The sequence below is a fragment of the Simochromis diagramma genome, unplaced genomic scaffold, assembly GCF_900408965.1.
Source record: "Simochromis diagramma unplaced genomic scaffold, fSimDia1.1 OVJJ01000320.1, whole genome shotgun sequence".
NCBI lineage: Eukaryota > Metazoa > Chordata > Actinopteri > Cichliformes > Cichlidae > Simochromis > Simochromis diagramma.
In genome coordinates, this window is record NW_024386773.1 from 5,148,933 (window position 1) to 5,162,347 (window position 13,415).

Genomic DNA, 13,415 nt, shown 5'->3' on the forward strand with positions numbered 1-13,415 from the left:
TGTGTGTGTTATAAATGTTCAACTCATGTTTTCACTCATTTTCTATGATGATATCTGGTAAACTGACAGTACCATTAGAGCTTGATCGGAATGAGGATTGGAAAGATATTTCTTAATGGATATGAAAAAGTTTGGAAATTAAACTTGCAGTCAAACATAATACAAAAACAAAAATTCTATTGTGGCATACTAGAAAAATACCCCCCCCCCCCCCCCCCCCTCACAAAGTGCCATTTTCCATTGCCAACTTGAATATGTGTTGCATATGAAATAATGTCAAAGTGCACAGATTAAATTTTAAAAAATGAATGAAAAAGTAGTGAATCACACTATTTATGTATTTATTTATCTATGTATGTTTTGCCGTATTGGTCTTCCATAATGACGCCTGCGCGGCTCCGTGTCCTTGGATATTTCTACCCCCATTTTCTACTCTCCCGCCTCCTTATTTGTTTGACCACTGTGATTGGCTGTTTGAAATGACACGTTCCAATCAACCTATGAGGTGCCGTCTTGATTGGTTAAACTCCACCAGCTTCCACTATTACGTCACTCCAGTTCGACAGAGGACAGGTTCAAGATGGCAGCGTCCCTGAGGTGCGTTCTCCGCTCCGGAAAGGTATGGATTAAATCGATGTTTTTGAAGCACTGTTTGGTCTTTCTGGGAGTGTAATGTTCGTGCTTCCTTTCTTTTCTCCTGCAGAATACCGTGTCAGCTCTGCAGCGGCGGGAATTTCACAGGAGCGTTCCGGCCGCAGTACAGGTCAGTGTTAGCAACTAGCAGGCTAGCTGTTTCTAAAGCGAATGATGTCGGTACGTATAGTTTTTAATTGCACAGACAACAATAACAGGCTGAAAACTGGGTGGAGACTTGTTTTAGTCAGTAGCTGCCTGTTTTAAATACGTGTGTTAAGGGTTTAGGGGTCGTGCTGTTGTGCGGTCACTGAGCAGAGGGATGCGGGTTTACATCACATCAGCCCTCATCGCGCTGACAGCTGTCTCACATTAACATAAATCACTGTCAGGAGTTTGAGGGGAAACTATTGAAACAAAGCTTAAGTTCTGAAACAGTGCAGGCAACAAAATGCACACTTAAGTAGAACCGCAAGGAAAAATCCTGAAATTTGAGGTATTTTAAACTGCAAAACGAGAAGTGCTGTTGAAATACTCATGTCAGTGTCTTTAAATATTGTAGCTGTATCTGGGCTTGCTCGTGTATCGGGTCTGTCTTTCAAGCAGTTCCTTCATAATTGGCGGGAGGTCCAAGGGATCGCTCAGGGAGTTTGTGTGTTCGCTCAGACACATGAAAAATTAGAGGGAACATTGGTTGTAACATTGACATCAGACTGTGCACTCTAGGGCAGAGTAACGGACAAGTTTAAGGTCAGAGCTGTGATTTTAAGTGGTCATTAAATCAGTGACAAAATTAAGCAGATTTAAACAATTTCTACTTGTGTTGGATACAAATAACTACCAAGAATGACTTTCAGCTTTTGGGTTCTGAACTAAAACCTCCAGTCTTCTGATAGCCACTTGAGACTAAAGTCTCCTGAATGTTTACAGCCTTATGTGAAACAGGTTTTGGATGGAGAATTGCTATTGTGGCGTCCATAAGTTACATTTTAACTTCAGTTTGTGGGAAGCAGCGTTCTGACCTGTACTGATTTTGTTGCCACTGTTAGATGACAGTCCGTGATGCCCTGAACCAGGCAATGGATGAGGAGTTGGAGAGGGACGAGCGGGTGTTCCTGCTGGGTGAGGAAGTCGCCCAGTATGACGGTGCCTACAAGGTAAGTTTAAAGCTCAGACTGCAAGTGAAGTTCCTGGAGGCAGTTTGTGTTCTGTCCCAATGAGGGCAGTCAGACTAATGGTGGTTACTGGTGCAGGTGAGCAGAGGACTGTGGAAGAAGTATGGAGACAAACGAATTATTGACACTCCAATCTCAGAGGTGAGATACAAACTGCCTGCCCAACAGATGTTTTCCACAAATCTAAGTATCCCCACTGGTGGTGTTGGACTCATTTTAGCAACTTTTTGTTTTTGGTGCAGATGGGGTTTACTGGTATTGCAGTGGGAGCTGCTATGGTAAGTCTGACATGTTCCTGATGGGATATATTAAACACTGACTTTTGTAACATTTTCACTTGAGTTTGTCTAAAATGTCATTCTAAACACTGAATAATAACTTTTAGTCAAGAATTACCTGAGATAATGGGCGTAAGTTCAACATCTTCATAATTACACTTGAATTCTAAGCAGTAATTCAGTTCTGTGCACACTTCGCTCTCTACAGACCTGAATTATGGCTCCATTGCCCCCCAAATTAGCTTTACACCTCAAGAAGGCCAATACAGCAGTACACAGGCAACTCCCAAGCCACCTTGACTTGTATAATAAAGCACTTTTCCTAACTTGAAGCCATAAATGCCAAAATAAGAGTTCCTTTAGACTAGAATGCTTCAAAGTACAGATTATGAAAGCTCTTCAGATTCACAAACTACCTGGTACTTAAAACTTGCAAGTGACAAATTCCCTAACAAGATCAATGTCCTCTTGCAGGCTGGTCTGAGACCCATCTGTGAATTCATGACCTTTAACTTCTCCATGCAAGCCATTGACCAGATCATCAATTCTGCAGCAAAGACCTACTACATGTCAGCTGGGCTACAGTCAGTCCCAATTGTTTTCAGAGGCCCTAATGGAGCATCAGCAGGTGTCGCTGCACAGCATTCACAGTGCTTTGCTGCATGGTGCGTTCAAGACGTCACTTTACTGTTTGCAGTAACTCTAGCTGATGTTTGGCAGCTCTGACATCAGTGTGGTCATTTGTCTCCAGGTATGGTCACTGTCCAGGACTGAAGGTTGTAAGTCCATGGAACTCAGAAGATGCTAAAGGCCTCTTGAAATCAGCCATCAGAGATGAAAATCCTGGTGAGATGCCACACTGAAACGCTTAAAACTTGGACAGTCACCCTGCATATCAATGTTCAGGCACTGCTAGCTCAGTTGATTACAAAGTTTTTAATTAAACAAGCCAGCTGGTCCCTATGTGTCTCGGCCAAAAGTCAAACAGTAACTCAAGCATTGTTGGACTGCAACTGACTAGTCCTTGTTCTGCTCTGGAGGGTAACTTTAACGCAACAAACACTTCTCCCAGCTACCAATCAAGGCACTTGTCCCTCATTCACAGGATGAGGTGCTACCAGGAGAAGCAGAAATTATTCCCCTAGTAGTTTGAAAGTATTTAAAATGACATAAACATCAGCTGAAAATGCAGCTTGAGTGAGTTTGTAGCAGCCTGGCTGTTCAAACAGACATGTGAACTGAATCTGTCTGCAGTGGTGGTCCTGGAGAACGAGCTGCTGTATGGCGTTCCCTTTGAGATGTCAGAGGAAGCGCAGTCCAAAGACTTCACCATTCCCATTGGAAAAGCAAAGATTGAGAGACAAGGTGAGTGACAGAACACCAGGATCTGGATCCCAAGTTTTTTAACACTGAGGCTTCAAAACTTATTTCTGAACATGTTGTTTTCAGGCAATAGCATCACCCTCGTTGCTCACTCTCGGTATGTTGGTCACTGCCTGGATGCCGCAGCTGTCCTTGCCAAAGAGGGAATAGAGTGTGAGGTAATGCAACACCTATTGACTGGCTGAGCTAGACTGCTCAGAAGCCTCTTAACCATTTCTTGTCTGTCAGGTGATCAACCTTCGGACCATCCGACCCATGGATGTGGAGTCTATTGAGACCAGTGTGATGAAGACCAATCACCTGGTGACTGTTGAGGGTGGCTGGCCTCAGTTTGGGGTTGGAGCAGAGATCTGTGCCAGGATCATGGAAGGTAATCTAAGATCCAACTAATTTAAAAAAAAATTAGCATGCATAACTGGTTCCCTTAAACTCCTAGATCTGGATCTTCAGGAGCCAAAGCACAGATGACACGTATTGGGATAGACACTGTAATGATTGCTCGTGTATTTACTAATGGCTGTTCAGTCTGAAGTCACAACCTCTAATTATTTCAGGCCTCGAGACTAACATGCCTTTAATTTCTCAGGTCCTGCCTTCAACTACCTGGATTCTCCTGTTACCAGAGTAACTGGTGTGGACATCCCCATGCCATACGCTAAAATCTTGGAGGACCACAGCCTGCCGCAAGTCAAAGACATCATCTTCTCTGTGAAAAAGACCCTCAACATCTGAGACCCTCATCCACCGGAGTTCTTGTTTACAGATGGTGGCAAAATATCTAATGTGTAAATACCGCCAAACGCTCCAGATGTTGAACAATGCACACAGCTGTGTAGCTCAGAGCAGTGGACACTGTTTCAGTCATCCCAGCACCTATGTGTTAACTCTGTTACTAACTTGACTTAACTGTCTGTGGCTCTGGCTGCTCTCTTGCACTTTTCCCAATTTTAAAAAGAGAAGAAAAAAAAAATGTATCGTACAATCTGTTGGCTGTAATTTATTGTCAAATTAAATTTTTGACTCTTCCCAAAGTTTACCAATTAGTCTGGACTCTAAAGTATCTGTAAACTGTTCTCGGCTATTTGCTTTCAATTACCCTTCTCAAGAGATTTTTCAGATTTGGATAATCCTTTTTATTTTTCCACTCTTTATTCATCTGAACTGGGATGGAAGTCCTGCTGCTGCCTTTAAAACGCACACTTCACATAACTCCTCAGACTTGGGGTTTGTCTTTAAAAATGGGGAAAATGGCACCGCTGTGAGCTGGAAACATTTAATGTAGCGGCTCATTTCTGTTGATTGTTGCAGAAATAAACTTTGATCCTCATGTTTGGTTTGATTTACTACATCTACACAATCCTGCCCACAGTTGAATTGTTTGACCAGATTTGCACTAAAGATCTCATCTTGAGAGAAACCCATGGAAACTGAAGTTTCTGAAGACACTAGACTAATCTGAACTAAAAGATTGAAATATGCTGGCTGAGAAACTGCAGGTGGACTGCTACTGTGACAGATTAAAATTGTTGGAAAGAGGTCTGAGTGATGGGAAAAGACTTGAAGAAAACTCTTCCCAACCCAGAATGTGAGCTGCTTTTTTTTTTTTTTTTTTTTTTTTTTTTTTTTTTTGGTGGGACAAAACAATGGTATTGTGGGGGGAAAAAAACTTAAGGTTACACACTAAATAGCAACGATGTTCTTTCCAGTAGGTCAAATGAAAACTGAAACATTTGGATCTCCAGAGTAATTTGTTGCAGAGGCCTGGACCAAACTCCATAAAGGTCTAACTTCAGATTTTATTAATCCCGTGAGGCCTGAAGTGACGTGCTCTAACATTCACACATCAGGGGGAGCTTAGAGTTCAGTATCTTGCCCAAAGACACGTTGGCATGCAGACAGCAGCAACACCACTGACCTTCCAATGAGCACATGATCTGTCTCCTAAGGAAGCACCACCTTGGGCTCAGAGTCATTACTGGGACCTTACAAGGTTAATGAAGTGCAGTTACTCATTGTATTATGACAACAAAGTGTGTTGTTAGTTTAAATTGATGGAGTTCAACAGCTCTGAAAGAAGAATACTTTCAACTGTTTGTTATCCAGTGGTTTTACTGGTTGAGATTAAAACTGGTTCATGCAATAGAATCAGTCACACAGTGTCAGCCAGTTTTCCCGACTAATCCTTGTCCTGGACTAAAAGCAAACTTAGAAGATTAAGATTTTTTTTTATTCTAGGGTTAGGTTTCATCCACACCCGAGAAACAGAGCCTCAGTGAATTTGTACATTTTGGTTTTGAGGACACTCAGTCAGCAGGAGAACCCACAGGCCCAGGGTGCACCTTATACTGGTGCCCAGTTCAGATAAAAAGAGGAGAGTTGTGTTGGGAAGGGCATTTGGTGCATGATTCATGATCTTTATGCAGATTAAAATAATTCTGGTCAAAGTCCTGGATGGAGGCAGATGATGTGCTGTCACAACCCAGCGACTGTTTATGTGATGTGGATTAAAAAGATGCATTATGCTAATTTCCAGGTCTGTACTTTTGACCCTTTATCAGCACCTCAGTACATCCTGTCTAAACAGTTTCCTCATTGGCTGCCCCTCATCTGGCTCCCACAAAGAGAATTTGGTGCCTATTAGCTATGCTTCTTTATATACAGACTTCATTATTTATAAATTGTTTAAACATATACACTGGTATAGTGTGCTCATATGTGACAGAAAATTGGGAAAAACCTCACGGATACCCTTTAAGAGCAGCAATAAACAAGAGTCAGTGAAGCCTTAAACATTTTTATTGGTTAACATTTTGCAGTAAGAATCTCAGTTTCAGACTCGCTGTGCTTCCCCTGTCTGAGCGTCAGATCTGAGATCAGTCGGAAAACACAGCGATCCACAACTTAAACATAAAAATAAAAACCATCTCTGAGACTCTGAGAAACCCCAACGGACCAAACCTCGTTACAAATCAGAGCGTGTTACAGAGTGTCCTGCTTCAGGAAGCTCTCAGACTGAACTGAGCAAACAGATCATCATTTATAAACTCTTAAATGTTACAGGTCTTTGACTTTGTAATAATCCCATGAAAAGAACATCACACTCTGGTTCAAATTACAGTTACAAACCCCCCCCCCAAACCTATCTAACATTCATTTCCACTGTAATCAGGACTGAAGTGCAAAAAATTATCTTTTCTGAAACTTATTAGTAAACTTCACTGAAATTACAGTCTAAGGAACTTTTTTGGTATTTATCACATCTTTAAAGGCTTTTTACACATTTCCCACTGTGTTCGTGTCATGCCAAAAAAGTTCCTCTAAAAGCTCTGATACATTAAACAATCTCCTGAAAACCAAACATAAGGACACTAACTACCACTGAAAGTCTGTTTTAATGGTTACTCAGTGGCTATGATGTCTGCAGGCACCCGAATCTGCAATCCTGCCATCGGTCCAGCATGACACGAAGAAACGATGCATAAAAGCTTCGCTGTGCATCAAACAAGCACACCAAAGCCTTCGATCGCTTCAGTTTGGTTCATCAAAGCTAACAAAAAGTCCAGGTCCTTTTCTCGGGTGTGGATCTACTCAGCTCCCAGCCTCAGTCCTTTGAGACGTCACAGTGTTCAGAATCAAACTCGCACAATCTTCTCCTGCCAGTTTGTAAAAATAAAGATGGCGTAACAGCAGCAGGATTAGAAAATTTTCCACCTCCTGATAGCTCTGACAGTCCAATGAACACGGAGTCCACGACGGTCACTGATGGCTTTAGTCAAAGTGTTTGAGGATATCCAGTCTCTCTGAAGCTAAAAGTGCAGCTTGTACCCCCCTCTCATGCATTTTACATGGCATCACAAGCAGTTTAATTTTATTTTTGTAAGAGTAACTGTGTAATTACAGGGAAGTGCTTTGAGATTCAATAGATATCCAGAATTTAAGAAAAACTCCATGGAGGGAACTGCTCGGACTTTACTGAAAGTTAAGGTGTGTTTAAGTGTAAATCTTATGAGCAGAAAAAGATTCAGTGTTATGAGAATCAAGCCATAATGTAATGAGAATAAAGTCAACAGAAAAATAACTGATTGATTTACAAGAGAATTTTGAGTAATGTTACATTTTTTTAATTACTCATCTAGACCACATTTAACCATATTTTAGAGACTTTGTAGGTTCATTGATTCAAATTTACTATTCAGTTTTCTTTTCTTTTATACTTGGATGTGGCATAACCAGAATATGTATTACCCTACTGGCCACTTGAGGCTGTCTCCAAACACGAGCCAATCCCCATAGAGTCATATGGTTAAATGGATGACTTTACAACAAATAAAAACATGTTTTGGTCTGTAATGGATAGTTTTCCACTTTGTATCGACTTTATATGGTCCTAGCCGCTCTATATAGAGCTTTTGGATGACTAACATTAGAGTTTTGGTGAATGGAATTTGGCAGTAAATCAATGAACTAGCTTAACAGAGTTTCCTGACAGAGAGCGCTGTTCAATGTTTACCAGCATCTCATCTTCTGCTACTAAAAGTTCAAAATACTATAAAGAGAATATTTGGTTTTAATGTGAAAACTTGTGACTGAGTGCAAAACCTTAAAGCACGATCAACTAACAAACAATCAAAACAAAATGACTTTATTCTCATAACGTTTATTTTCTGTTGCTATATTTGACTTTACTAACATAATATTTCAATATCATGTGGAATAATTACTTTAATCTTCAAACTAAAACAGCAAAAGGCCCAGTGTTTTTACTCTTTTATTCTCTAGGTCATTGTACTTCATCCTGTTGCTGTTCTTGTGATTTGAGCCAAATTTGTTATTTTCCTTTTTAAATCTGAATTTTCTTTAATTTGCTATGAGTTCCAATGAAAGGAAGAATTTGTTGATTTTCAGTCATAATTAATCAGCTGTGGGTGTTTTGCTGTTAGTCACATTGGAGCAGTTTTTGTGTTCTTGGGCTCAAACTGAAACAGAACATTTATAGTAAAGCTCTTATTACTTTCCCTCTACAGTTACTAACCATGCCAGGGAAGAGGGCGGGGACTCCGTGCTGCTCTCTGATTGGAGGAGGGGCCTGCAGTCTTAAGGAGCTGACAGATCTGATCGTCCGACCTCCGAGTGTCCCTTCAGCAATCCGAGCCTCACAACCACCACCCTCTTCTTTTTCTGCTCCGAGTCCTCATCATCATCATCGTCGTCATCCTCCTCCTGCTGCTCCTTCGCCTTTCGTTTCACTCTCTCCTTCCTCTTCTCCTCCTTCCTCTGCTTTTTCGCCCTCTTCTTTCTCTTCTTTTCTTCTTTTTCCTCCTCTGCACGATCCTCCTCAACCTCTTCCTCCTCTTGCATCCCGTCCTGCACTTCCTCTTCAACTACCTCCTCTTCTACTGCCATCACCATTTCCTCCTCTTCCTCCTCCTCTTCATTGTCATCATCTTCCTCCTCCTCCTCATCTTTCTCTTCTTCATCTTCCTCTTCCTCCTCATCTGTCATCACTTCTCCCATCTGTTCTTTCAGTTGCTCTTCTTTAGCGTTCATCCCGGCGTCTCCATCCTGTGTCGATCGATAGAAACAGTCAAAAACAGCGCCCGTGTGTTCAAAAATATCACTTTAAGAGTTTAAAGTATGTTTACAGCCAGCTGGTTGAATTTCATGTTAAATGACCAATCTAACATTTTTCTAAATGTAAACAAATCACATATAAAGCTTGGATTCCCTCGCCCCCACACAGCAATCATCATGAAGTCCATTCATTTGTGCTGAGCAAAGATCTTTGACTGTTTTGTTTAATCTTCCCCACAGCCACTGAATAGTCATGGCAAGAATCGTGGTCTTAAAATAAAAAGGGAAAAACAAAATTAAACTATATTGTATAGAAGTTGAGACGAGCATTAGCACCTCCAAGTCTCGGAGCAGAAAAGGGTGAAAAGTTGCTACGCCAAGTGGTGGAGTTCAAGTATCTCAGGGTGTGTCTCATGAATGAGGGGAGCAGGGGATTTGTGCACGGGTTTGTTTTTGTGACAAGTTTAAAAACCAAGCTGTAAATTTTCTGGTGGAGCCACATTCCTACCCTCACTTACGTCTACAAGCTGTGGGCACTAACCAAAAGGGTGAGATCCCACATACATGCAGCAGACGTGTCTGCGCTTTCCCTTAGAGATGTGGGAGGGGCTCAAAGTAGAGCCAGCTGAAGGTGTTCAGCATCTGACCAGGATGCCTCCTGGTTCAGAGGTTATGTTATACTGGGAGGAGACCCTGAGGCTGAGCCACGACACATTGGCTTGGGAATGCCTCACTGGTTGTGGTGGCTGGGGAGTGAGAAGTCTAGCCCCCAAGAGCTGGACCAACTAAATGACAAAAAAATAATAATTGTTTTTTTAAATGCAAGAATGGATGGATGATTTTATACGAGGATGTAGATTAGTCCAGGCCTTTATAATCAAGGACATGTTTATTTTACAGATTCATTAACGCATGTGAATTAAACACATGTCTGGTTAAAATAAAGCACAGCCCAGAGGACTTCAAACATCCCCGACGTCCTCACAGTACCCGACCCCACAGAGCACCTGCAGGGGTCACATAATCACTGTCTTGAAGTATTTTGGTGGCATGAAGAGTTTCATTTTTAAAACTTGCTTGATTCTATAGTTCACACATTAGTTCAATCTCAGCCACATCGATACAGATTGCATATTTATCTTGTTTTCAGTCCAGCCCTACCGGTGGTGACACTCACCATGTCTTTGCCATTTCGCAGTCTGTGCAGCAGCAACCTGACGGTGTCTTTGTTCTGGCACAGGCCCATAGTGTTGAGGATTTCGAGGGCGGACCCGGAGCAGCCCTGCAGGCGGAGCTCAGCCCCCAGAGCGGCCTGCAGGAAGTTGTTCTTCCAGATGTTCCTGGTGAAGAGAGGGATGGAGAGCGCCACCACAGTCCGTCGCTCCAGCAGCATGAAAGCCTGCTCCTCTGTCAGCTGGCTGTCGAACAAATAAAGCAAATTCAAACTGTTGACCCATGTTTGCTTGGATGAGATGAAGTCTTAGTACTGATGTAAAAACATTCCGAGTCAAACTTACCTGTTGCTCTTGTAGAGGGCATTGATGTCTGGGAACAGTGAGCGGAGGCACGTGGTGACAAGCGGAGCCTTTTCCTGAACCCAGTTCAGACATCGCCGCCAGGGGAAGGACGACAGCGGTTTTTTCCCAGATACCTTCTGATGGAAGGGATTGTCTGACAGTCGCGACAGCGTCTTCATCTAAAACATCACCGGGAAACACAAGAATGTAGGCAGTCCCGATTACATAACAAAAACAGCTACCAGTTAAGAAGACATCAAATACGAGATGTCAGGAAGCTTCTTTCCTCACCTCATTTTTCAGCTGTTTGCTCCAGAACTCCATCATGGGTTTCCGGGCACCTTTAGAGGACCAGAGCATTTGGAAAGCAGCTTTGTAGCTGGACTTGCTCACAAGCAGCGCTGCTTTGCTCTTTTTCCCCATCCTGCAACCTGCCGCCTTCTTATCATTCACCTGCGACTACACACACACACAAACAGAGTAAGAGTGTTTTTAAAACACCAACACACCAATGACAACTTCAAAAAAAAAAATGTGCTTACAAAAGCATTTGAGTACAAGATTTGTGATTCGGCTTGGAAAATCTGAAGTGGATTTTTTCCACAGTTTTAACAGACAACATTTATCAAGGAAGTAACTGACAGAGAAAAACTGCAGATGGCAGAAATGCAGAAAAAATAAGAGGAAATTGCAGATTTTGATGGCAGACAGAGACTGTATATAAAGAACAGAAGACTTAATGTCACCAACTGGTCAGTGAAGGTTATGAAACCTGCACATATGGTAACAAGTTACCAATTAGAGAGCAAAGCCACCATAAACCATAATCTTATTGTCCTTTTTCCTCACAATGATGAGAAGACTCCAATTTATAAATAAATATCATGATGAATTAAGTAAGAATTGAAACTAACAACTGAAAAAGCAAAAACTTCTGTAAAGTTTTTATTGAGATCAAACATTACGTAAAACAAAGAGTCATTTTCCCCCTAGTTTTCCATACACTTTAAATTTTTTATTTATTTAAAATCAGAGGAGTCGCCCCATGCGGTCCAAGAAAGACAATGTAGGGCTCAGGTTTCATACCTGGAAGTTGCATCCCTCTACCTGCAGCTTTACCTTTTTATCTAAGGCCCTTCCAACAGATGAACATATGCTTTATATGTCTAAAAATAAATCGAAGCTGACTTCTGTCTGTACAAAGGATTCAAACCACTTTTGATAAACTACCAAAACAGTACTCTGAGCCAGGACTCTAGTCTATGGGACAGAAAAGTAGCTATGAAGAGAATATGAAGAAACAACTGCTATGTCCAAAAATGCAAGTGTTTTGCTTTGAAGCACTATTAGCTGCAGCTCAACTAAGGTTAGGCCATACTTTTTGTTTTATGAATTTATACCGCAACACAGTACATTGGGTCAACCAGGTAAGTCGTTTGGGACACAATGGTAATGATAACCTAAGGAAAAAGTAGAGCCTCTTCAGAAGATGGGGTGAGACTAAAAGGAAACAACTACAAACTCAGGAGCTCATGTTCAAAAACATCAGCAGATTTCACTGTGAAATGCTGCCCCCTGGTGGGAAGGGGGGGGGGGGTAATTGCAAGCGATACCTGTAACCAAAGGGGAAATACCTGCTGCCCTACACGTGCTTATATACACAATAGAGAAGCTGAACTTTCACACCATCTGTCACACACACACCGGTTTAGTCGGAGGCGGCTTCAGCCACAGATTCCGTTTCCCGCTCTGTTTGCGTTTGCATTTGCTCCGGATCACCTGCGCGCACGTCTCGCACAGGAAGGACTTTTCGTGGACCACGCAGCCCGGGAAGGCCCAGTGCACAGTTTCCGGGGAGGTGAACGTGTACACCGCCCTCCGGTTGAAGGACCGACCGTGCCGCTCGAACTCGAGCCTGCAGCAGGAGCAGTTTTTGTCCTCCGGCCGCCTCACTCGCCGCGGACCTCCGCGATGGACCGCCGGAGCAGCCAACTGAGAGTCTTCAGTCTTTTGGGGGTGTACTCCGGTCTGTGCCTCCACTTCATTCCCAACAGGGCAGTCTACCTCTGCACCCACAGTGGGTTCTGGAAGCTCCATTTGTAGGGACTCAGAGGGCTGCACCAGGACGCTCTGCACGGGCTCTCCCGGAGGATTGGTGGAAGAGCTCGCCAAGTTTGTGTCTGCAGTGTGGGCATAGTCGTGCTCGTTAGATTCGGCTGAGGGACCCGTTTCCTCATCGTTCCCCGCGTTGGCGTCAGCATTTTCACTCGCCATCATAACTTCAGTCTTCTGTTTGTGGTGAGATACGCAGAGAGAAAAACTCTGTCCGGATCCGGTTCACAGCAGAGGGCTAACGGTGTGAGCTAACGTCAAATCCCGCCAGCGTTATCCTGGAATCCCTGCCCGGCGGAACTCCTCTAGGGGCCTTCACAGATATGTGCGAGAGAAAATCTGGTTGATATTCGGTGCAGTGCAGTGAAAATAAAGGCAGACTTCCAGCTGCAAAAACTCAGCAACAAATGGAAAACAGACGAGCTGAGAGCTACAGGATGTAGTCTCTGATAAATAAAACAGATCGTGTCCCTATTGGGTGACCGGTTGTTTTGAGCGCCCCCTGTGGTGGGAGGTAATTGCTACACTCCCAAGCTCATTATAATCAGAACTGAAAAAATAAATCAGCCACACTTCCAGTTTAGGGGTCACACCTAACCCACCCAGCCACTTGGGTGTGGCTCTCAGTGTACTGTCCCAGCTTTCATCTTACATCCTGGAAAGTCTCCAGGGCACTTTTGCACAGTCTGCAATGTGAATCCTATTGGCCATGGTAGACTCCTGCCTCTGGGGATCTGCTATTTGAG

At 42.9% G+C, this 13,415-nt stretch overlaps 2 protein-coding genes across 2 annotated transcripts; one reads left to right on the top strand and one right to left on the bottom strand.

Moving 5' to 3' along the window:
- The first annotated feature begins 508 nt into the window (after nucleotides 1-508).
- pdhb (pyruvate dehydrogenase E1 subunit beta) lies at nucleotides 509-4,796 on the top strand. Its single transcript, XM_040004477.1, has 11 exons — nucleotides 509-619; nucleotides 704-763; nucleotides 1,683-1,790; nucleotides 1,887-1,949; nucleotides 2,051-2,086; nucleotides 2,561-2,751; nucleotides 2,838-2,932; nucleotides 3,341-3,451; nucleotides 3,536-3,627; nucleotides 3,698-3,839; nucleotides 4,056-4,796. The coding sequence occupies exons 1-11, from the start codon at nucleotides 581-583 to the stop codon at nucleotides 4,199-4,201; spliced, it is 1,083 nt and encodes a 360-aa protein (XP_039860411.1). The 5' UTR covers nucleotides 509-580; the 3' UTR covers nucleotides 4,202-4,796.
- A 1,451-nt stretch (nucleotides 4,797-6,247) lies between these two features.
- On the bottom strand, nucleotides 6,248-13,362 carry LOC120716823 (bromo and FHA domain-containing protein DDB_G0267958-like). Its single transcript, XM_040004464.1, has 5 exons — nucleotides 12,262-13,362; nucleotides 10,849-11,016; nucleotides 10,558-10,736; nucleotides 10,218-10,458; nucleotides 6,248-9,031 (listed from the first exon to the last, which is right to left on the bottom strand). The coding sequence occupies exons 1-5, from the start codon at nucleotides 12,832-12,834 to the stop codon at nucleotides 8,564-8,566; spliced, it is 1,629 nt and encodes a 542-aa protein (XP_039860398.1). The 5' UTR covers nucleotides 12,835-13,362; the 3' UTR covers nucleotides 6,248-8,563.
- Nucleotides 13,363-13,415: the final 53 nt, after the last annotated feature.

Coding starts and splice junctions, on each gene's coding strand:
- LOC120716823 (XM_040004464.1), bottom strand. CDS start 12,834: ATGATGGCGAGTGAAAATGCTGACGCCAACGCGGGGAACGATGAGGAA. Junction 11,017..12,261: donor AGCCGCCTCCGACTAAACCG/GTGTGTGTGTGA, acceptor GTGTGTGTGTAG/TCGCAGGTGAATGATAAGAA. Junction 9,032..10,217: donor TGCGAAATGGCAAAGACATG/GTGAGTGTCACC, acceptor CGATCGACACAG/GATGGAGACGCCGGGATGAA.
- pdhb (XM_040004477.1), top strand. CDS start 581: ATGGCAGCGTCCCTGAGGTGCGTTCTCCGCTCCGGAAAG. Junction 620..703: donor GCGTTCTCCGCTCCGGAAAG/GTATGGATTAAA, acceptor TTTCTCCTGCAG/AATACCGTGTCAGCTCTGCA. Junction 3,840..4,055: donor CTGTGCCAGGATCATGGAAG/GTAATCTAAGAT, acceptor TTAATTTCTCAG/GTCCTGCCTTCAACTACCTG.